This window comes from Phlebotomus papatasi, chromosome 1 (genome assembly GCF_024763615.1).
Source record: "Phlebotomus papatasi isolate M1 chromosome 1, Ppap_2.1, whole genome shotgun sequence".
Classification (NCBI taxonomy): Eukaryota; Metazoa; Arthropoda; class Insecta; order Diptera; family Psychodidae; genus Phlebotomus; species Phlebotomus papatasi.
In genome coordinates, this window is record NC_077222.1 from 75,873,696 (window position 1) to 75,898,482 (window position 24,787).

At 33.2% G+C, this 24,787-nt stretch overlaps 1 protein-coding gene across 3 annotated transcripts in view; it reads left to right on the forward strand.

Moving 5' to 3' along the window:
* The window catches only part of LOC129803429 (extracellular serine/threonine protein CG31145), a 90,038-nt gene that overhangs the window by 19,211 nt on the left and 46,040 nt on the right, over nucleotides 1-24,787 (forward strand). For 2 of the 3 annotated variants that reach the window (XM_055849988.1, XM_055849998.1), the window contains exons 2-4: nucleotides 8,156-8,982; nucleotides 12,479-13,156; nucleotides 17,721-17,945. In XM_055849988.1, coding sequence (XP_055705963.1) covers nucleotides 12,942-13,156; nucleotides 17,721-17,945 — 440 coding nt within the window. In that variant the 5' untranslated portion in view covers nucleotides 8,156-8,982; nucleotides 12,479-12,941. Of the gene's footprint in view, nucleotides 1-8,155; nucleotides 8,983-12,478; nucleotides 13,157-17,720; nucleotides 17,946-24,787 lie in introns of those variants that run through there. The other variant, XM_055850007.1, reaches the window with a different exon arrangement.

Genomic DNA, 24,787 nt, shown 5'->3' on the forward strand with positions numbered 1-24,787 from the left:
GATGTACCATTGCAATGTGATTCCACTAATTAGGAATGGAAATTAATTTCATAATCCCTCAATGAGCATACATTTCTCCATGTTTTATACGTTTTATGTACTTCGCCGGCTCTGTGGGTAAATTTATCTGCAATTTTTTTTACTTTTGTATGCTAATTGAATTGCGTGCAAAAGAAAGAATCTGAGAAGTATTTTTACTTGTCTTATAGTGCTACGAGTTTTCTAATGTATATACGAGAGAAAACCCTACATTAAAAAATTATTTTTTTTTCTTCAAACGATTGCGATTGAGTCAAATTGAAATTATACATTTCATTCAACACACAGATTAATTGGTTAAAAAAATTCAGAGAATTGTTTGACATGGAAATACGTGCATGATTTCAACCGAATCATTCTTGGAAGCTTTGCATTGGAGTTTCCCAGACATGTCGGGACGATTTTCCGCAGAAATCTCCGGTGTCACGGCTTTTTTTTCACCACGTAGCTACTAATTGCCAAGACATTTTAACTTTTCAGGGTCAAAGGAAAAAAGCACTATGACCTCGAAGCAGTTACCCATTAATTTCCATTTGCTACCTGTTCACTATCAAGATTTTCGCTAGTCACAAAGAAACTTAAATCAAGAAACAGAAGTCTTAATAAGAAACTGCAAATTGTTATGTGACATGACCATTGTAAAATCTTCCAGGTTCAAGAACCAGCTTTTATCTTTCGAACTGGTTCGATATAGAATAGAAAGCAGTATCTTACTAATTTATATCACGTGGATTGTATTTTGCATCAGTTTATGAATCTGTTGTTTTGGAAAGTATTATTCCTATATGAAATCCTATCAGTTGTTCGGGATTCCAATTAATTACTTTTCTTTTCTTAGCAATTATCATAAAAGGTTAATTAAATTCTCCTTATCAGTTCACAAATTTCTATTCAGCTTCAAGCGTTAACACTGTACCGGATAAGATTCGAACTCACAATTATCGCAGTCGATTTAGGAGTATCCCCGCTCAAGAGCTAAACTCTTTCCCCTGAGAACAAAAAATATCTTCAAAAGGTGTTTTAATTGAAATATTTTAATTATTATTACCAATTTCTTGATTGATTTAGAGAAAATGTTAATTTTATATAAAAATTTCTTAATTATTACATACTTAACCATAAAAATACTAAGAAAAATATCGGAGAATACAGATGAAAAGTCCTGGGTAACCTCAAAAACATATTCGAATAATCCACGAAAAATCGAAAATAATTCAGAAAAAATGATAAAACGGAGAGTATAAATTTTTAATATATAAAAACATTGAAATATTATTACGATTCTGGCAGGAGGGTAAAACCTTACAAGCCCTCATAACTACCCCCTCACGACTTACTACCGAAGGCAAGGCGAGACGAACTCATAGGTCTAGAACACACCTCTTTTAGACTTTTATTTAACTAAACTACTCTATTTAACTTCATTTTTGGAGGGCCAGATTCGACCACACCATAAACAGGATTTTTAATTTCGTTTTATGAAGTCCACGGTGCAATTGGTAAGAGCGTTCAGCTCTTGGCGGTGTTACCCCCGTTTCAACTGTCACAGTTGTGATTTCTAGTCTCGACCAGTACATTGAAGCGTCTAAATATTTCTTATACTAATTGCAAACTGAACCGAAGATAAAGGGGTTCTCCCTCACAACATCTCCCTCGGACAAACCGGTGTGAATCCTTCAGAAATCGGCTACGAACGAACGGGGTAGATCTTGGCTTCCCAAACTTCAAACTTTCTATATAAAAACCCACCGTGAAATTGGCTCTTTTTAGTTGCAATTGTACAATGCGTTGCTCGCAAGAATTATATTGTCTAAAGCGAAAAATTTCTATCCTGTGAAAAAAACTCGTAAAACTTGTAACAATATTCTTGCTTAAGGGTAAATTAAGAAGTTATGAAGTATGTTGACAACTGAGAGCCAGTACTAAATAATTTCTGGTCAATTTCACGTAATTTACCAACCACAATAAAATCTGTGATTGATCAAAAGTGATGATTTTAATAAATAATTTCGAATTTTTACTAATTAATTTGCTGTTGTTTTTTCAATTTTAAAACAAAATAATCATAAGTTCTTCAAAAAAAATTTGTTTTAAAAAATTTAGAAATAGGGAGCGTTTCACGTGTCCATAGGCAAGAACTACGAGTAGCTATCACTTGCCGTTCCGACAAGAGTGGGAATGTTGAACGGCGGACGGCTACGGGTTATTTTCTCAATATTTTGAATAATATTTTATATAATATATTAGCCTCCCGCTTTGAATTCGGGCAATAAAATCACCCAAATTTAGAAAATATTGAAATTTTGTATTTAATTTGGATTCCCTGGGTGTAAAATAATAAATTCTCAAAAATTAAATACACAGTGAATTTGAATTTATTTGCATAAAGCTTTCTGTGTAATCTTGCCTTTTCTTTTCTCTCAATACGTAAGCAATTAATAGTGGTCTCTTGCCTTGTTTGACTTTGGCACATCTTCATCGTAGGATTTGAACAAGGGGGAAAAGATATGGAAGGGAGGAAGGTAAATGATTACAATTTGTTTGCATAACACCAAAACCAAGACTCTCGTGATTTTTATTTGCATATTTTTTTCTATGTATTTTACTCGTTGATTGGCGAGTAACAAGTGTAAAGTGATCGTTTAAATTTCTGATTATTCCAACAAAACACATAAAAATACCACACATCGATTTTTGATCATCTTTTCCATGAAACATCAAGGTGAAATCCATTCGTAGATCGTCTAGCATGGTTTAAAAACTCAAAATTCATGGGAAGATCGTTGTTGTGCTTGAAGAATGAAACCACTAGTTTTTGACCCACAAAAATCATATACATATTATTTTGAGTCAAACTTGCTAACATTTATATTCGCACTTGAGACCTTCAAAATTTGACCTCTGTAAATGACCAAAATACTGATTTGATAAAGTGTTAATAGAATTTTCGATTATATTTGGACTTTAAATGTAATATTTTTCCAACACTTATAAACCTCATGAATAAGTCAAAAAGTAAAGACGTAAAATACAAGTTAAATTTGAATTGGCATCTCTTATCTATCTTCCTCTGTGTTTGCTTCTTTTCTCTAAAAACACTAACAAAACAGTTTAGACAAACAAATCGTGAATGTGGAGAAATTTTCCATATCTCTCTTTCACTTCGCATTCGATGAAAGTATTCAATGAGAGCATCTTGAGCAAACAGAAGCCACCTTTCCGGTATTCCGCCAAAGAACATTATATATATAGGTAAAACGGTATGTGCAGAAAAGTGCAAGAAGCACTTGTAGAGACTCACTGTGAGAAATTGAAACAGAATGAGAGGGAAATCTTCACACAGCCATTGTTTTACTTCCCACACTCTCGAGATGAGGAAATGGAAGTTTTAAAAAGAGCTCCTCGCAAAAACTTTATATAGAAATGCCATGGAAAGATTTCTCTTTGATCTCGAGGATTAGGTGATTAACATCTCAGCAATGAAGGAATGCATCTGAACTCAGGGAGACTCTAATTTTCTCAAATATGGGTCAGAATGACGCCTATAATTTATCAGATAACGATAAGGAGGTATTTTATAACTTTTAAAGCTGCTTTAGCAAATTAGAATACTAATTTAAACCATTTGTTTACTATTAGTGATTTATAATATACACTGTGCTTGCCAGAAAGTGCAATTTTATGCTTTTCCTCATTATTTTATTATATTTTGCTGCAAAATTTCATTTTCGCTTGGATTTCTCAGATTTTCACGCTTGATCAAAATTAGGTAGTACTTAATGTTATTTCTTACATAAATACCCTGATTTATGTTTTTAAAATGTTATTTAGAAATTGTAGTTTTAAAGCTTTAATTCTCTCTCAATAGCTAATCCGATATGATATCGGGTGGTTACACAATGTCGTATAAGCAAGCAAGTTTATGAGATTTATCTGCATTCTAGCTGATATTCTTTATTAAAATTGCACTAAAAACCATATTTACTTCCATTAAACAAATATCTTCAGAAAATATAGTTTACTCAGGAAAACCTACATGGTTCGTGTACCTTGGAGAACCTGGGGCAAAAAGGGCAAAATATTTATAGTCTTTGACGAGCTTCCAGAAAAGATCTGAGTGAAATTTCTAGAAAGCACATTCTTATACGAAATTTACCATTCTGCAACTGTAGAAAACTATTTTCCTCTATCTCGATAGGAAATAGCTTTATAAGCCACTTTCAAAAACTTTTCTTGAGAAAATTCTTAAAAATTGTGATACAAATATTATTTGAGACATGAGGTAATTTGTGGAATTTTTATTCATTTTATTACAAACTCAAGTAACGTACGAGGTAAATAAAAAAATATCCAGTTGACGTATTTTTACAGAAAAATGTTATCTTTTCAATTTTGTCCTTGACCAATAAGGTAGTTTTCTAAATTATTTTCTAAAACCTGCTTTTGTCAAAAAAAAACTCTCTCTCAAGACTAACAAACGCGGAAAGGGAAAACTCGAGACAAACGGGTGGGGTCTATCACACTCACTGTATTCATGTTTTTAAGATTTGAGTATTGTCTATGGGTCGGTTATATTCCTTTCAGAACCGCTGCACCCAGGCTACGCTACTTATTTGGGCCCATTTTGCACTCCCCAAGGGGTAACTCATATTGAGAAACCCTCGTCAATTGTCCGGGAAACGCTTCGCGAAACCCGAGAAACACACTTTTTGCATCGCGAAACCCGAGAAACCCAAGAATTGCATCGCGAAACTCGAGAAACCCAAAAATTGCATCGCGAAACCCGTGAAACCCAGTGTCTGCATCGTAAAACCCGAGAAACCAAATTTCTGCATCGCGAAACCCGAGAAACCCAAAAATTGCATCGCGAAACCCGAGAAACCAGAAACCCTTGTCAGAAAAAATGAGAATGATAGTTACCCCTTGGCACTCCCCCATTCTCCTGTTCTATCTTAACCCCCGAGGCTGTAAACCTGCTCTATATCACAGAACCGCTTATATCACAGTAGGCCAGCCTCGGTTTGTGGATCTGGGCAGTGAATGTGTATTTGTATTCAGCTGAACTCTGCATGTCGAAACTTCTTTCCTATACCAACCTCTCTTTTTAGGCGGTTCAATGTCAATGCATTGGCATTACTTTTCCATTCATTCATTGGAAGAATTCGAGACTAATACATCAGCTGAAAAATCCGCAGTGGTCTAGTCTCGAACCCGAGACCTCACATAGATCCACTACTCTATTCACTGATCCACTGAGGCCTCTGTATTTTTGTTTTACCATGCTTTTTTTGACACATTTTATATTGATAAGTCATTTAAAAAAGAAAAACATCCAAGATGGAAGACTTTGAAAATTCCAAAAACAGACAACAGATTCGTGTTCCGTAGTTATTCTTAATTAAATGTTGAGAAATAAATCGGACAAAATCGCTATCCTCTGTTTATTTTTTTAGAGGGACCTAGACTCAGTTTTTTTTTAATTTCCTTATTATTTGAATCTTTTGCAACTTTAGTCGTTCAAAGAAATTCGTGAAAGTAATGTACATTGGTAAAAATCCGAAGCCTCATTTTGTTTTACCTTTGTAGGATATGGCATGACTTTTCATATTATGTCTTAGATTCCCTTAATTTAAATTATATCATCATAGGGTGAAAGGAACGTCTATTGACACTTTAAGAACTCGTGTCAGCACCTATTGACACCCTACCATTTGAGATATGAAATTTGAACATCTCTGTTTATAGTAAAAGGTATATTACAGAAAAAAAGTTATATTACTTATATTTTACTAGATACATTAAATAATTTTCAAGATTTTGACAAAAGTGTCAATAGGGGTTCCCTGTCGAACAGACGTTCCTCCGACCCTACTTAAGGAATATTAAATGCTCAAATTTACAAACAAATCCATTGAAAATGAAACTTCCCTTCATGGCAGTTGTCAAGACCCTTATACGACACTTTGTGATAGAAACGACGGTATTATATGCATACAACTTGGTTAGTTTCAATCACTCTTCCCAAGTGAAACTTGAATCTTTTCTCAGTGTGAAAAATGGATTTAGCGCCAAGTGAGAGCATGCGAACGGTTAACTTGAACTTCATCACCTATCATCCCCTTCAGCTCTATCTCTTGATCGGTCTGTAGTGGTTTATTATGCAATTCCCATACCTTGTATGATTAATGGGACAGCAGAAATAGTCGCCAAGAGAGAGTTTTGCTTGTCATGAAAAAGCGCACTGAGCCCATGAGTTTCTCTCTCAGTTCGTCGTATGGCACGAATGCAGGAAAGTGATTGCTCCACAAAGTGTCTGCAATTTATGCTGGTGAGAGAGATGGTCTAATGACACAAAGGCAAACGCCGATGACCTACTCTTGGGGTCGATTGTATTGCGAGGTGCAATGAACGCAATTCTGCATGGAAACTCTTCTGGCGATCGATGCGCAAATGAACAGTGTGGGCTAACTTCAATCTGGGTAAAGGGTTTGGGGCTAGTGGATGGATTATCTCACTCTGTCTGCACAAATCCACTGCTAAAGTTGACGTTGAGTCGGGGTGGTGTGCTCTTTTCCCTCAGGTGCAGCCCCAACAGTTGAGTAATCCCAGCTAATCAGATTGTTTAGCAAACTTTTCCTCGTCTCGTTTTGTGTGCGCCTCCACCGGAAGTCACTGCAAACACCCCAAACCATTTCCACCCAATTTGTACCACAGACTTGCCTTCCTGCCACCCCATCCTCATTACTTTTTCACGTGCTGCCAGAAGAGAGACTCAATTACATTTTCATGTTCTGCACAACTTTAGCATGCTTTTTTCTGCCCTCACTCGCGCATTCAATTCAGCCAAACACACTGGCACGGATGCGGGAACAGATCTGCTCAAGCTGAAGAATACACATAAAGCTCTCTTTCATTCGATTCACTTTGTAAATGACTCTCTAATACATTCTTATTGAGTTCAATATTTGTATCAGTTTCCAATATTAATCTCCCTTTTGAAGCTTACATCGTACCACTATTGAATTGGGGCAGTTTTGGACATTTTAAAGTTTTTTGTCATACAAAAATAAAAATGTATCTATTGACAAAAATATTTTTCTGTCATAAATAGGTTAATAAAAATAGATAAATTTTTATTTTATTAAATAAGCAAGATTAATTTTGGCACTCAACCAATAAGTTGTCACAATTCTAAGATTATACTAGGGGCAGTTTCGATCGATTTCACACTTTTTGTTTATACGTTTATCTGGTGGTAAGCAAAGGCCAAACGATTGGAGATAGCAACTTGGGAAGTCGGAAGACCCCTTTATAATTTACCCTTTTTTTATTACTAACAAAAGCTTAAAGAAAATTATCGTCAACTACAAAAATACAGATTTTAGTTAATTGTTCCTATAATCTCAAGTGTCTCTTGAAATTTAGCAGAAATAAGCAAAACTTTTAGCTATTATTTAAAATTATATAGCTTCGAATTTACTGATCATTGAGAGTACAATCATAAGTGCAATTCCTAACCAAAACTGCTGAATATTTCATAACTTCTAAATTTCGTATTCCCGGCGCTTTGTGTTTGATACTACTGGTAATCTCAAAATAAAAATTGTATCTGATTTTTCTTGTTAGCTCTTCTATCACGGAAAAGTCTTTTTCTAACCTCAGGCTATGTGCCTTGCCCAAAAAGTGAACGAAATAAGCAAATTAGTCAATCATGTTTCTCGTGAGTAATTAGAGACTAATTTCCCGCTACAAATAAGTCGCGTCTGCCCTGAAGCGTCTAACAATTTACTTCCGTTTTATTTCAAAATACAATTTGCCACATTTCACCAGCAGATGCTCAGCATCTCATTTTAGCGTGTATGTTGCAATCCAATGAGAAACGATAATGAGATAAGCACGATATTGACACTTGACTCGAAGAATTTTCTCTTCAATCTCCGAGACTTTCCAACGTGCGAGGAAATCGATTGGCTATAGCTCAAATGAGAAGACAATTAAACAACTAAAAGAGTCGTTAGATTACGATTTCATATAAACTGGACATTATTGTAGAATATAACTTTTGCGCGTTAATTAGAGATTTTTAACACAACTTTTCTTTTTCCTTTCTTTACAGATATGGCACCACCTGAGAGGGATGAGTACCCTCATGAAGACGCCAGAACTGCAAATGTAGGATGATAATTAACCCATTTAAAGTGTTTTTTTGAGTGTGATGTTTTGACTCAAATTTATATCCTTATTGTTGCAATAATCTCATTCTAAGTGAAATTTGCTAGAGTTAAAAGGCAGAAACTAAAAGTTAAAGTCGTTAAAGTCCATCAAATTACATACTATTGCGCGCTATTCACCAAAAGTGCTTTCACATCGAAAATCATTGCATCGCTGCAACCGCTGCAATTGTTTAATTTGTTTCTCATTTAATTGTGTTTCTTTTATTTTCAACCAAAAAGTTTTCAAATTCCTTCTCAAGAACTATTTTGGCTCGTGATTTGCCGTGCGTGCTAACAGTGATTTGATCCCCTATGCATGAATTCTCTGATGAGTGATAAAAAAAAGTGATGAAAATGTGGTGCTGTTGAAAGAGGAAATTCTAAAGTTGCTCTTCCTTTTGCGCGGGCATAACCAACACAAACTTCCCAATTAGTTCAATTGGTCATTGGTTGAGGCCACCTTCCGTTCCTCCTGTCCCGTGGGACATAGTCAAGGGAAGGGAAGCAGTCCGACATTCACAACTGATGACAACTGCAATGCTGCATCATTATCGAGAACGAGTGACGAGTCTGCAAAAAAGACACACTCTCGACTGCAGGAATCCAGCAATCAGACTCTGCATTGTCCCTCAGGATACTTGGCATTCTCCGCTGAACCGACAAATTCACTTGCATCCCCTGGAGACCATACTCCAGCCCACCGAGACGACGCTCGCACAGAGCCTAGAAAGTGAGTAACAACGTGCTTGATTGGATTAAAGATGAATAATATATCAATAGGAATTGTATAGAACTCAAATCCTTTGGCCACTTAGGGGTATCCAATTAGCAACTAATTGTTGGCATTGAAGACCCGAATTAGGATGTTGTATTTCAATGGCGTTACATCTTACAAGAGTATTAATACATAATGGTTTCCGTACGCTTTAAGAAGTGTTCGTCAATATTTGGGATATTGAAACAAATTGCTTACGTTTTTTTTTGTTAGGAAAACTGTCCATGTTTTTTATGCCAAATATGGACATTAATCTTTCTAGTGTGTAGAGGTCATGAGGCCAATGATTTTTCTAACAGTTCGATCAGTGATCTTTTTTTAACTCTATAGTTCAAAAGCAATAATAAACATTCAAAATTTACTTCTTCTACCATTTTAGCAGCCTCATTTTTTTTCTCGAACTCACAGAGAGAACAATATAATCCTTTTATTTTAAGTTATATACTAATATATAGGATATAAGGTCAACTCCTCACCACCTAAAAAGTCATATTCTGATAGAATTTTTAAAATTTGAAGTTATAACGTCACGCTGTTCATCCGTCCGGCCATTATCATGCATAGAGGCCAAACGTTTAGAGATTTGAACCTGAAATCTTCGGGATGCCATCCGAATAATTAATCCTAATTAATCCTAATAATAATAATTAATAAGGGGAGTTTTTCTCCCACTTTTCTCTTTGCCCTCGAAAATCATGTTTTTTGGAATTGTTCGAAAACACCCCATGCGATTAATTTTTAATTTTGCCTAAGCGGATATTTCGTCCATATACGAAAATACCGTTGAATCATTCCTACAGTTTTGCAAGGTCAAACAAAAAAACTCTGTGGTATTATGTTTAGGATCATTGGAAATGGAAAGGTTTTGAAATTTCTGATAAATCTTAACCGGTTCTTATCGGTTATAAACTGATAAATAATTTTTGCCTAAAAGTTAATTTTCTTATTCCTAAGTTAATTTGGAGAAATTCTGAGTGATTTAAGAATCGGTTTAAATCGGTTGTGAGCCGGTAAACGGTAGGAGGGGTCCCGGTCAAAATTCCGAAGGCCAAAATCCCGAATGAGCCAAAATTCCGAATTCTTAAAAGTGTCATAGCTACTTCCACAATTGCAGTCGCGTCTGCTAGAGGCAAAAGGAATATCTATCTATACCTTGGTAACTATTCTACACATTATGCTCCATATAATTTTATCCCTTTCCGGATTTTGAACATTCGGGATTTCCGCTTTCGGAATTTTGGCTTTCGGGAATTTGACTGCCTCCGGGTAAATGACTTTAAACTACTTTTGAGGTATAGCATCTACTAAGTCACGAATTTGAGCATTTCAAAAACCTGGGATGCTTTGCCACGCATTTTTCTATATATCGCAAACCCTATAATATAGATGGGGATCACATTTTAGCATACCGTTTGTTGAAATAATTTATTTTTTTAAACACATAAGGAAACTTAGTATCGTAGATGTTATATCTCAAAAGTAGTATCACAATTTATCTTAAGATCTTCAAAACAGTTAAGTACCATCGCTAAAACGACGATGGCCGCGAGATACAGTGGGGTTACCATGAGTTATTGTAAGTTATTAATGGTAATGAGTAATAATACAATACAATACATTCCACACCAAGGATCAAAAGCTTTGGCAAAAATTGGAAGTCTTTTAATTTGGAAAGAACAAATTCTCTGACGAAGACCGGAAGAGCTTAGGATAATACAGCAAATTAGTTTGTGGCAATTTTTCCAGTCACTTCTATATTGAAAAGTTTGTTGAAGGTTCAATTCATGAGATAGGTGCTAAAGCTTCGTGTTAACGATTTCGAAGATTTGTAAAAGTTATTCCATTGATTTAGACCAATTCGTGAATCTTACTCAAAATCGTCCAAAATGGCTTAGGAGGAACACAATTAAAATTCGAATAAAAATGAGTTATTAGTTCATAATCAGTTTAGACTTGTCAGAAATTCGAAGACCTCTCCGAAAAGTACAAACATGACTCGATTTAAATGAGAAATACGCTCTCTAGACCTTTTTTTAACTTTTGACCTTGAAAATCCGTTATTAGAAATGATTCAACGGTATTTTCGAATATGGACTCGACTAAATGCCCTCTGAAACATATTCTAAAATGAAGAAAACATCGTACGAGACATTTTCAATTTCAAACAATCTCAAGAAACATGGTTTAAAAAACAGTTCATTTCATACTAATTTTTCTTGAGTCGGCTTATGAGAGCTTTTTTGAATAACTTACTTCATTATCTCTAACCGTTTGGTCTCTAGGAGTAATGATAGCTGAACAGATGAACGAACAGCGTGACATAATTCCTCATCAGAAATCGTTTAAAATGCCAAGTATGTTGAAAAAAGGTCCCGTTCCTGATAGTGGTAGAAAATAGAAATTTTAAGGGGTGTGGGGTCTATATTAGCATAGATATAGAACATGGAAAATCTATGAAACCACCGCAAAAAAAATATTTAATATAATACAATTTTATTATTTTAATTTAAAATACAATGCTACTTCAGTGGCTTTTTTTTTAATTATTCACTAATGTAAACATCAATAATATATGTTCTACACTAAATCTTCTAAATGGTAAATATGCAGATCTAAACTGCTAAAATGTGCATTTTTTCTAAATAAATTTAAAAGTTAAAACAGAATGGTCGATTGTTTTTATGACAGTGTTCGAACAATAAAAACCATTCAAAATCTAAATTATTCTAAATCTTTAAATTGCGCTATATAAAATTTAAATTAGTCTAGATTTTTAATTTAGATTAAAACATAAATAACTTTTGAACTCTCGGTTTTGTCAACACTGGCGGCACTGGCTCTTTTACGGGACAAAATAGGTTCAATTATTGTCCCTTTTGAAGTATATAAATTTTGAGCAGTATAGCGCTTAGCAAACGATTACTGAACGCATTATTTGAACATTAATCACGACAATAATATATTATCCATTATATGGATTAATGTCTCTCAAACTTAACATTGGTTAATTTAATTAAATATTTAGAATAGGATAAATCTATAAATTTATTGTCTCACCAAAAATTTATTTAGTTCAATTTATACAGCTTCTTACATTTTATATACGTTTTTTTTTTGACTCTGGCATATAATAAATTCAGTTCTATAGTATTAAATGGGATAAAGGCTCGCATGAGGAAAAATATGGTCGAGAAACCGAAGTCTTTGTTACCCCTTGTGCAGTAAATCGAGAAAATCTCTCTAGCAGCTGTGACTTCATCCCAATCAGATAAGATTGCGATGAGAACGAAAAATTTAGGATTTGTTCAGTGAAAATGACCTCCATATATGGGTGCACAACTGATAAGGTCTCCATACAGTATTAGTTGTTGAACTCCATGTGCACTTTCCGGATGATTTTTTGCCCAATACTTAGAATTACTCTTTACACTGTTTTAACTTTTTCTTGCAGCCAATTTACTGCAACACATCTGGTGGTGATTGAAGAGTCATCAGCACCACAACCTCGCCGTCCAAAGTCAGTGGAAGTTTCATTGCTGCTGAATTCACCCCCAAAACCCACCCAATCTGTTGTTGCATCGTATCGAGATATAGCAACTAGTCGCGACACTTGCATTTGTGCTGACACATCAGGGGGCGCAAGTATTAAAGGGAGCCCAGCAAGTGATTTGCCTCAATTTATTCACGAATCACCGTGGAAGTTGGTAGTGCCGGAAAAATGTGTTCGACGACGACAAGGACCGATAACCGATGACTTGTGTCCGTGTCGAGTGCCAAATAGTCAAAGTGTCCCTCAAGTGACTGTTAATAGACATATTTGTGATATTTCGTGCTTTTGTCCGCCACTTAAACCCCTTCTGGCGAAATTAAGTGCCACATTCGATAGTTCCTCCAAATTCCTTACCACTGGAAAAATGATGTTGCGCTCAATGAAACTCAAGGAGCGCCTAGCTGTTGGCTTTGGCATCTCCTTAGTGCTCTTTACGCTACTCCTGGTGGTTGACCTGCAAATGGACCTGGGTGTATCCAGGAATCATATCGTTCCATCCCACGCTAAAGTCAAGTACGTCCAGACTGAAGACAAAAATGGCGTCTTTGAGGGTTTCAAGAGAAAGTTTTTGCAAAAAAGGTATGTTAAAAAGAAACAATAATCTCTTAATTCTTGAAAATATTATTCATCATGATTTCTGCAATTTAGTGATATCATTTTTAACTAGAAATTACGTGGGTCTTGCAATTTTAAAAGAAAAGAAATCTTTTTTAGTATAATAGTGTTACTTACTAAGAATATTTTCTGAAAACTTCAAGAATTTTGGAATGAAACAGCTTCATAATAAAAAATGACTGACGCTATAGCTGTGCAGTGGGATGTGTGGGATATGCATTAATTTCTTTTTGTTGTAACAAAGAAAAATGAGAAAATATGTTTTCTTTTTAGTCATCGAGATCCAAGTAATCCATTTTATAATCATCTTTTTTCCAACTTGTTACCGTTCTGGAGCTTAAACGGTTAACGATATCTACTTCCGGTCTTCGATGACTCCCCCCCCTCCCAAAAAAACATTCTCCAACAAATTCTTTTACCGAACTACTCCCAACCCTTCTTTTCCCACCAATATCATGTTTTTTTGGTATGTACTAAAATTGGCCCTAGTGAATTCATTAATTTTCAGATATGTTGTATAACTGGTTCAGACAAATATTTCGTCAATAGAGACTTATGACCGAAAAATTGGCCATTTTGAATTTTCTAGATCAAATGTCATTCACTCTCGCGGACTCAATTTTCAATGGAGATTTACTTAAATTTGGATTTTTGAAAGGTCTTGAAATTCTCAACCCAACTGTAAAGGTTTGAATTGCTAATGAATCAGTAAAGTACTGATAAATGATTTACCGTACTCGAATTTACTATTTTACTTGTTCGTATTCTTTTTTACTGATATCAAAACTTTCTAAAATGCACATTTCTCAACTAATTTCCTATTTCGGATGCCTTTAATTCACGGAGAGCTCTTTTTCGTGAGTTCGAGCATTCCGCAAAGCTTGCACGCCTTGGTCATCTCTTTTTAATTATAATTTTTGGAGCATTTTAGCCCTTTTAACAGGGTCTCTGAAAAAGCTGTACTAGTCCGTTTCATGTACTATTCTTTCAAGAAGATTCATACTAACTATGCCCCAATTGCTTCTCTATGTCCTAATATACAGTGGGTGTCAAAAGTTTGTTACGGCTTGTATTTTCAGGAAACCAAGTGGAAAAAAAAGATAGAAAAAATACTTTTTAAAATTTTTCTTTTTGCAAACTGGTTGCCTGTCATCCGTAGATCTTATATATGTATTTTATAAATTATTATAAGTCTTATTTCATATGAAAAATAATTGTTTGCCAAATGTTGATTATTTTTTTGCGTCAAAAGTTTGTTACGTCTATTGGAAAAGTACCTCAAAAAGATGAAATGCGTGCGACTAACATCTTTTAATCCAGTTATATTTTAAAGTTATGTCATTTAATAAGAAAATAGTACATTCGCACTTTTTTAAAATTTTCAATGGTCAATATATGCATATAAATAAAATGATAAATAATAAGAAATAAAATGTTTTTTGTTAATTTAAAATTTAGGCCAAAATAGCAAGTTACATAAACTTAAAAGAAGAGAAATTGTTCAGAAATACTCCGGGAATGAATCTGCGTCATAAATTTTCGGTATGGATGGAAAATCTCTACAGGATGCACATAAAATCGCCAAAATTCATTGTGATAAAATATAAGTACATGTGGAAAATGCTACTGGCCAGACCCAGGGTTTGACTCAGAAGGTTTATAACTGCATTGTAAGTATCTCTGATAGTGACCCCATGATATCTGTTCCAAAAATTCAGAGTCAGTTGGTTACCGAAGGCATACAGGTCGCTACTGTTACAAAAGTCAATATGAAATTCCAAAAGATCGTGAGAATGTTTGACTGGTCCTTAAAATTTCACGGGTAGGCAAGACTAATGTGGTTAAAATGTTGCAAATTAACTTTTTAACGTGTTTTAAGTAGAAATACAACTTTTTATTCATATTGGACTTGCTTACCCATGAAATCCCGTAAGTCAGTCAACCATTCTCGACATTTTTTTCAATTTCATCTTGATTTTTGTGATAGTAGCGACCTGTATGCCTTCGGTAATCAACTGACTCTGAATTTATGGAACAGATATCATGGGGTCACTATCAGAGATACTTATAATACAGTTATAAACCATCTGAATCAAACTCTGGGTCTGGCCAGTAGTGTTTTCCACATATACTTATATTTTATCAACATAAATTTTGACGATTTTATGTACATCCTGTAGGGATTTTCCATCCATACCGAAAATTTATGACGCAGATTCATTCCGGGAGTGTTTCTGAACAATTTCTCTTCTTTTAAGTTTATGTAACTTGCTATTTTGGCCTAAATTTTAAATTAACAAAAAAACATTTTATTTCTTATTATTTATCATTTTGTTTATATGCATATATTGACCATTGAAAATTTTAAAAATGTGTGAATGTACTATTTTCTTATTAAATGACATAACTTTAAAATATAACTGCATTAAAAGAAGTTAGTTGCACGCATTTCATCTTTTTGAGGTACTTTTCCAATTGACGTAACAAACTTTTGACGCAAAAAAAATAATCAACATTTGGTAAACAATTATTTTTCATATGAAATAAGATTTATAATAATTTATAAAATACATATATAAGATCTACGGATGACAGGCAACTAATTTGCAAAAGGAAAAATTTTAAAAAGTATTTTTTTCTATCTTTTTTTCCACCTGGTTTCCTGAAAATACAAGCCGTAACAAACTTTTGACACCCACTGTACATAAAGTGTATCTTCCGTTTATAATTAGGGGAGACTGGGGCAAAAAGTCACAAATCGAAAATTTTAAAATTCAATATCTTCCAAGATAAATAAGATAGCGGCTTAAAATTTTTTCCATAGATAGCCTCATAGGTCTTCTTCAATGTCGTAAGTTTGTTAGAATTCGAACAAGGAATTTAGGAAATAAAAAATATCGAAAATCGTAGCCCTATTTTTTTAAATGCTTTCCGTGCAGAATATATCAATTATTAGCTACTTATTTTAAATTTGATGCACTGGTGAATATTTCCCAAATTATCTGGATATTCTTTAAATACGAATCCGCTATGTATTTTAGAATTTTACAAAGATTCTGTTCTCCAGAAATCCTTTTATTAAAAACGACCACTTGGGGTAAAAAGTAATAAAAGCTATGGAGCAAAAAGTAACAAAAACCGAAAGAATTTCTGATGGTCCACGATGAGGTGCTCGGGTATAGCTTCTAAAAAAAAAATATTCGTTTTGTGACTTTATGCCCCAGTCTCCTCTATTGTATTTGTACACAGAAGCCAAACACATATTGTATAACTATTTTCGTATCATTTGATATCGGGTATAGATCGGTAAACATAGAAAAAGAAAGTATTGCGGTCTTCAAAACTGAGTTTAACAAAACTGAACTTGATAATTCGATAACAATTCTTAGGCTATACTTGAAGAAATTTTAACTAAAACTAGTATAAGGGCAATTAACTCTTCAAACCGTTAAGAGTCTATGGCTCTGTTTTCAGTTCTGTAATTGGGTGCCCTTTAATAAGAAAGTTGAAGATTTAGTGTGAAATCCACATAGGGTGGGAACGAGCTGACTGTATATCCAAGCTCGTGATTTTGACGCTATACATGTTCAAACATTCCGCGATGTATTTTCCATATCGTTACCCCTTTTTCACATTGTTAAATATAAGTTCTTAAATTAAAACTTAATTATTTTTTTAGAACATATACAAAGAATCATTTTGCATCATACAGTACAGCACAGAAAATTCCGTAGCAATTACCATACCACAAACTGCACAAAATGCAGAAGTTTTCAACAAGAAACATTGTTTTTTCAACCCATTCACTCATTACCATTGCATCATCCTTTCATTCATAAATATTCCATACGGCATTTCCATGTGCAGACATAGAATACTTTGAGCTTGTTTATCTTTGTCATGAAGTCTTGTGTTGAAGTTGGTGAGTTTTGGGGACTGAAATTTAAAACTGTGCTAAATAAGTACTATTTATTTTTATTAGAAACTTTAAACCTACCAAAAGTTGTGATCCGTTAAGCAAAAGTCCAACTATTTTTAATAGAGTCAACCGCAGAAAAAAAAACAGTAATGCGTTTTGTACAATATGGATTATATTGCGAATTAAAAGTACTACAGGTAGCTCTTCAGATAATTTAACCCCTATTCGCGATTTGGCAATTAGCCAGCCAAATAAAGCACTGATGATGTTTTAAAATTTTATGGGACTGTTTATTTGGCCATTTGGGAAACCCATATATGTCACAGCTTAATAGATATTTAGGTATTCAAATGTGTGTTTGTGTATTTTTAATTGTTGTTATTTAGTGTTAATTATACGACAAAGTTAATTGACATGGGTATATTAACCTAAAGAATTTATTTGTAAAAGTAAATTAATTATTATGTCATTTTACCACTCATTTATCTATTTTGCTTCCTGTTTTTATTTTTACCAAATATAGGGAAAAGATTATTCAATTTTTAATTGTTTTAGTATATTTGATAGTCTAAGTTATAAATTATATAAAATAAATATTTTTATTTACAGTAACTCTTCTGGCTCGAAAGAAGCTTCAACAACCAGCCACAATCGTGGTCGCACTGACACGAGTGGTCCTGGTCAGAAAATACCCACCCAACCACCAGTTCATGATAAATTTTCCGACCTGCTCACCATTCTGATGGAACCCAAGCAAATTGGTACTGTGATAGTAAATTCGGAGTCAGACGAGTTCAATCCCTGTTTGGATGATCTCCTGGATATGACAATAAGGTAATTTCCGGCCCTACAAATATCCACAGATTCACCAGAAAATTGCCGCAAATTTTACCCTCGGTGGTAAACGTGACTATTTTTACCAATTACGCCCATGGATACCATACTTATCATCCCCTCAAAATATTATTCCAAAGAAAAATTAGCTCGGAAGAGAGTGAGGAAATCCTACGGTTTTACGATACATTTTATGTCTCCAAATGAAATTTTAAATTTTAGGATGTTTTTTTGCTAGATACACATCTAAATCTAAATCTAAATGTATGAAAATTTTAAGTGATTTTCCAAAAGTTTTGACTTTTATACTTTAAAAGTCATTGTTATAATGATAGAGAATTCACGCTCCATCACTTTATTAAAAACATTTAATTTCAAATTCTCTGTCACAGTAAATAAATAATTAGAAAATAAATATTCCTTGTTAATTAATTATGTTAAATTAGCGAAAAGAGTGACATTATAACCATTCAAAATATTTTTAAAGTTTAGTGTTTATGTCAATGAACCTTTAATTTTAGAAGCCAAAAAGTCACAATTTTCCCCTATCAGGTTCCAATTTTGAATTCAGAAAATTTAGTCAAAAACATTTGTTTTATTCGGGTAGAATCAACTTTAGTATAATCAATATTTCGTAAATGCTGGTACAAATGTGTGTACTATTTAATTAAGGCCTACATTTCTGAGTATATTTGCGCTCCTTTCAGTGTGAAGATGAAAATGCCAAAATGTCTAAAAGGAACATATAACATTTTCATATCTTACTAATGCCTCAGTATCTTCCTATCCTTCTAACTCATTTAATACCTATTTAAGCAACGCCACTAAGGCAGTTTACACAGAAATTGTTCATTGGATGTTTACGAAATGTTGTACGAAATGAAGCCACTGCAACTGAAAGATGCAATCATGCTTCTTATCTTATCGCATTTTCCTTACTTTAAGTTGACTTTAAACTAATCTCTTGCGCTAATCTTCACATTATACAGAAGAGACATTGACATGCTATCGTTTGCAAATGTTAAGACTGAAAATTGTCTCTGAGCATTTGGTGTGAATGAGACGAAATAACTATAATGTGTGAATTAATTGCGCATAAATGAAATTAATTTGGTTATCTAACACGAATTTTGTAGGATTTCCAGCTGAGAAACTTGCAATATGAACAAATAATCAGAATGAACGAATTTATATATCCACTACTGGAGCTTTTCATATAAGTTTAGGAGGGTTGTCATTTTCTCAATGAGTATTTGGAAGAAGTGCAATGTTCTTCGTTGCACTGTTTGCAAATGCTTTGTCTCTACATTGCATTCTTTGATTAAGTGCCCCTATTTTCAACACTTGCTACACATCGGCGTGGCAGCCAAAAACTAGGGTAAGGGGATGAATGTACATTACATACAGACTTTGCATTGACCCACAATTGCCAGAGAGGTTAAATAAGAGATGGAGTAGATTGTGAAATGTTTACAGTACCCAGCAATTTTGAATGGTATAGTGAGCACTCATATGCTGAAATGACAGAAATTTCTCACAAAATTTCGTTCTGTCTCATGGTAAATTGCATGTAGATTGAAGGTGATAAGAGATGAGCTAGATTGGTATTCAAAGTAACTCAATGGGAATTGTAAGAGTTAAGAGCAACCACATTTCATACCTCATGGTACCTTTAGTGATCTTTTTTTTCTCACCAATCAAAGAAACTATTTTAAATCTCGAGAATTTGTCATGCTCATTCACATGAACTTGCTCAGTCTTCTAATAATTTAAGCTTAATTGAGTCGGAGAGACGCGAGGACGTCTTTATTGCAGAGTCGCGAGGTGTTATGCAGCATCAGACAATTGTGTGATTTTAATTAATTTATTGAATAACTGTCTGTTGGATCTCTTATAAAATGTCCAACAGTATTTCAGTAGAAAATTTATGTTTAGGGTATACTCATATCTGAGACCATTAAATTAATTTCCTCACTGAGAGAAATCCGAAAAAGTTGAAATAACATTCCAGAAATGTTAATTTTACCCTGCAGTATTGATCCGAAATCGGTGTAAATATTACCCTTTTTAGGTATATTGGGGGTTAAAGTTACTCTTTTATATGTTAATTTTACCTTTACAAAGGTGTAAAATTAACATTAAAAAATGTTGATATATTTTTACACCTAAAAAGTGTTAAACTTATGAGGGAAAAAAGTTAATCGCACCCTCTTTTTTCCCAGTGCTCGACTAATAACACAGGTATACAATGAAAAAAATTCTTAAGAAGTATTAGTTGATTATTATGCTATTGGGCATGCTGATTTAAAAAATGACTTTAATTTTTTTCAATCACATCGCAATTCTGAGAATTTAATTTTTTTGCATTTTAGCTGTTTTGTTTTACTTTATTAATTATATCTCCGGTTCTAGTGAACGGTATTTAAATTTTGGATATCCGTTGGAAAGCTGAAGAGTTGCCCTACAACTTTATATTAATATATGAAATTTGTAAAAGTACCCCTTGAGGGTGAAATAATGAGGTTTTCTTTAAAAATCTCCAAAAAATGCTTTGGAATGAGAATTTAAAAAATCATATATAACAAACTAAACCCGATATTTCGGTGCTCTCTTCGGAAGAACATAGAGGGTCCTTGGGGGTATATATTTGACCATAGAGACGTCTCCTGTGAATTCTCTTAATGTCTCATTTATTGATCTTAGTAATTTTTGAAAATACAAAAATTCTATCTTACAGCAAATTGTTCTAGGGATTTTTGAGATTCGATTCTTTACCCACCGAAAAGAAGCCTCAAAGTTGTCCTTCTTTATCTCGGAATAATCCCAATACCCAATCTCGACTCACAAAAAACTTCGCGCCTAAATTTGTCGTTCATTCAGAAACTCTATTAAAAATTCAGAAGATAGAATGTTTAGATTTTGGAAATATTTTCGTACAGAGATGACTTTTCTGTAAAGTAATAAAAAAAACATATTAGGTGAGATTCTTAACAATCTCACCTACTACTTATTTATATGACGCGAGGAGCTCTCTGTCTAGCCATATGCATAAAATTATATGTGCTCAAAATTTATATTATTTCAAAAGGTATAGGGAAATATCATAAAAATGCACTTGAATGTAGTGTGAACGTGTGTTTCATAGGTGTCTCAAGTCTAGGTCTCTAAGGTTTTAATAAGTCTCTATGGTCTTAAGTCGAAAATTAGGTCCTAACGGCTGGATTTTGAAAATGTTTCAATGAACATTGCAGAAAAAATCTTATATGGCCTCTACAGAGATTATAAAGTATATGACCATATTGAAGGAAATTTCTTATGCTTTTGTAGGAGAAACTCTTCAATATGAACATAAACTTCTCTAGTAGTTAGAGGTCATTATGCTGTAATTTATGTGTATGATTAATAAAAAATCCCTAGAACAATTTGCTGTAAGATAGAATTTTTGTATTTTCAAAAATTACTAAGATCAATAAATGAGACATTAAGAGAATTCACAGGAGACGTCTCTATGGTCAAATATATACCCCCAAGGACCCTCTATGTTCTTCCGAAGAGAGCACCGAAATATCGGGTTTAGTTTGTTATATATGATTTTTTAAATTCTCATTCCAAAGCATTTTTTGGAGATTTTTAAAGAAAACCTCATTATTTCACCCTCAAGGGGTACTTTTACAGATTTCATATATTAATATAAAGTTGTAGGGCAACTCTTCAGCTTTCCAACGGATATCCAAAATTTAAATTCCGTTCACTAGAACCGGAGATATAATCAATAAAGTAAAACAAAACAGCTAAAATGCAAAAAAATTAAATTCTCAGAATTGCGATGTGATTGAAAAAAAATTAAAGTCATTTTCTAAAACAGCATACCCAATAGCAAAATAATCAACTAATACTTTTTAAGAATTTTTTAAAAAGATAAATTTTGTAGACCTGAATTAAAGCCAAAAAATAGCAATTACCGATGGGGTTAGGGCATTAATTATGGCCTCATCAAAATTTTTGTCAAAAAAAATGATTTCGAAGAAACACGAAATAGTAATGACAATGAGCTATGTATCCTACAACGACGAATATTCTTAAATTTGTGGTTCTTTAAAATTATTTTACGACAAAATATGAAGTTTTGTGCGAGGAGGCCATTAGTAGGGAAAGGCCTTAAGCTTAAGCAATGCCGCAACCTTATTTCATCCTTCGATTTGATCATAAACTTCTAGACAATTATACTTTCTATCGATAGGGGAAATGCTTCTAATTTTGTCCAGTTTCTTATTTTGGACACTTTGAGGATAACATTGGACAATAAAAATAAATTGATTAAAATGATGGATTTTTATTCCAATATTTGATGAATAATGAATTCTATCTAAATATTTGTTCTTTTTGGAATATTTTAACACTAAATACGTTAAAATTTGAATATGATTTGAGTTGAAATTACTTTGTTGAAAATTCAGTGTGAGCAATTGCTTACGAGAAATATGACAGAACTTCGTGGCTTACTTCAGTCTTATTTAGTTTTGGTGAAGTACTAACAAAGTTTGTTCGCTGTTTTTGAGTGATATTATTGAATATTCATTGAATATTGTGTTGATTCACGTTACTGATGATTTGTACATTTGACCTGAAGTGAGATTTGCCTTGTGAATTATATTTTTCGTGTGAAAAATGGGAAATTTTTTAAGACATTCACCAGTGAGGTGATGATTCTTATTTTGGACAGGTGTTTTTCTCACGAAATTTCGTGAAGTTTTAGCTTTTGTGATGACTAGGTTGGACAAATGCCTGGAGAAATGAAGGAGCATCATCTCTACGAAAGAGATGCAGTGAGAAATGCCTTGAAAGGCTCCCGGAAAGGGCAGGGAATGAGCGAATCCGCACGTACTTGGAGTACCGAAGTCAACTCACTTTAATGAATGATATGGAAAGTTTCCGGGCTTCTTGTGACATTCTACGTTTCCCTTACATGAACAGGAAGAGGACTTGGTAAGATTGGTTCATAAAATGAAGAACAATGGGCATCCTGTTGAAGCGGATTATCTGTCCAAATTTACAGACAAGTTGTAAAAATTAATAACCAAGTTGTCCAAAATAAGAGTCAAATTCACCTCTACATATCAATTCATTTTTAAACGTATTAAAACTAATTTTAGTAAAAATGAGATGATAAATAGCTTGCCAAGTTTCTAAATAATCCTTCTGAAAAGAGAGTAACAAGAAAAGTCAATTAGTATTGAAAATATGGCACTTCAAACTTAGGATAATGATGCTTATATGCAGACTGTCCAAAATTATAAGCACTTCCCCTATATCCAGGCAATTCTTTTAGGACATTTCGATGATTACATCAGCAATATTTATAATTTATAAAGAAACACACAGTTTAAACTAGCTACTGATTTAGGAAATGAGTAAGTTATAACAATTTCTGATCCAAGTGACGATTTTCCTAGACCATCTGGCTTTTTACCATATCTTTACCTAAAAATTAAAATAAAGTAAACACACTCTACATGGTTCGATTACTTACGAATTGATGAAAATTAAAAACCTTGTTTAATTTTATTTAAACATTTTTCTTCTAAAGTAAAATCCAAAATCGTTTGAATTTCGAGTGTTATAATACTACAACCTGACCTTATCAGTTTTTTAATACAAACTTATAATCCTTAAAAAAAAACAAATAATTCGTCGGCTCCAACACTGAGAAAAAAAGAGGGTGTGATTAACTTTTTTTCCTCACAACTTTAACACTTATTAGGTGTAAAAATATATCAACATTTTTCAATGTTAATTTTGCACCTTTTAAGGATAAAATTAACATGAAAAAGGGTAACTTTAACCCCTAATACACCTAAAAAGGTAATATTTACACCGATTTTGGATCAATACTGCAGGGTAAAATTAACATTTCCGGAATCTTATTTTAACTTTTTCGGATTTCTCTCAGTGAAGAAAGACTATTTTAAGTCTACTTCTACAATAGTATAAAAGGATGGTATCATTGGATGCAGAAACCTTAGATCTACATCTCCACAAAATTTTATATTGATTAAGACATCCCTGCAAAAGTTACAAGTAAAAAAACTGAAAATAAGCGTGCCCAATTATCGTGTTTTTTGTCCACGGTTTTACTCTTAAACGTAGCGTTATCCAGAGGATATTCAGTACATAAAGTATGATAAAATAGTTTCATCAAAAGCTGAAAGTATATTAATTGCAGTAAAGTTTACATTTTAGACTTACAATAGTCTTCTATGGAGCCAATGAAATTATGAATGCTAGAGGGGAGGATGAAGCAGTGAAAGAAGAGACAGTATCTATTTTTGCATATTTTTCATATTCTTGCAAAAAGAATGAGATAAAACTTTTAAATTACTAAAAAAGTGCCTATGCCCTATGTTCACAAAAATTATTAATTTCACAAATCTTCTTGTTTGAGTTCTGCAATTGGATTTATAAAATTACATCGCAATGATTTTTTTTGGATTCCCCATTTCTATCAAATTCTGTTCCATTGCAGTTATCAATCGAATTAACATAACTAAAATAATTTAATAATAGTTTCATGATTATAATAAGATTATTTATATCATTGGAAGTTCTGACAATTTTGCTTCAAGTTCTAAAGATACGAGAAGCGCAGTTTCATGTAAGCTCATGGGGAAGTTTTCTGTAGCCAATAATTATTTTAATTAAAAACAGCTTTAAATAGCTGACCATTTTAGTCAATTAAGTTCAAAATTTCAATTCGTGATTTCCTAAAAATACATTTAAAACCAAAGTTAAAAAATAAACAAAAATAGTTTTTTATGAATCAATTTTATGATAATAATAATTTT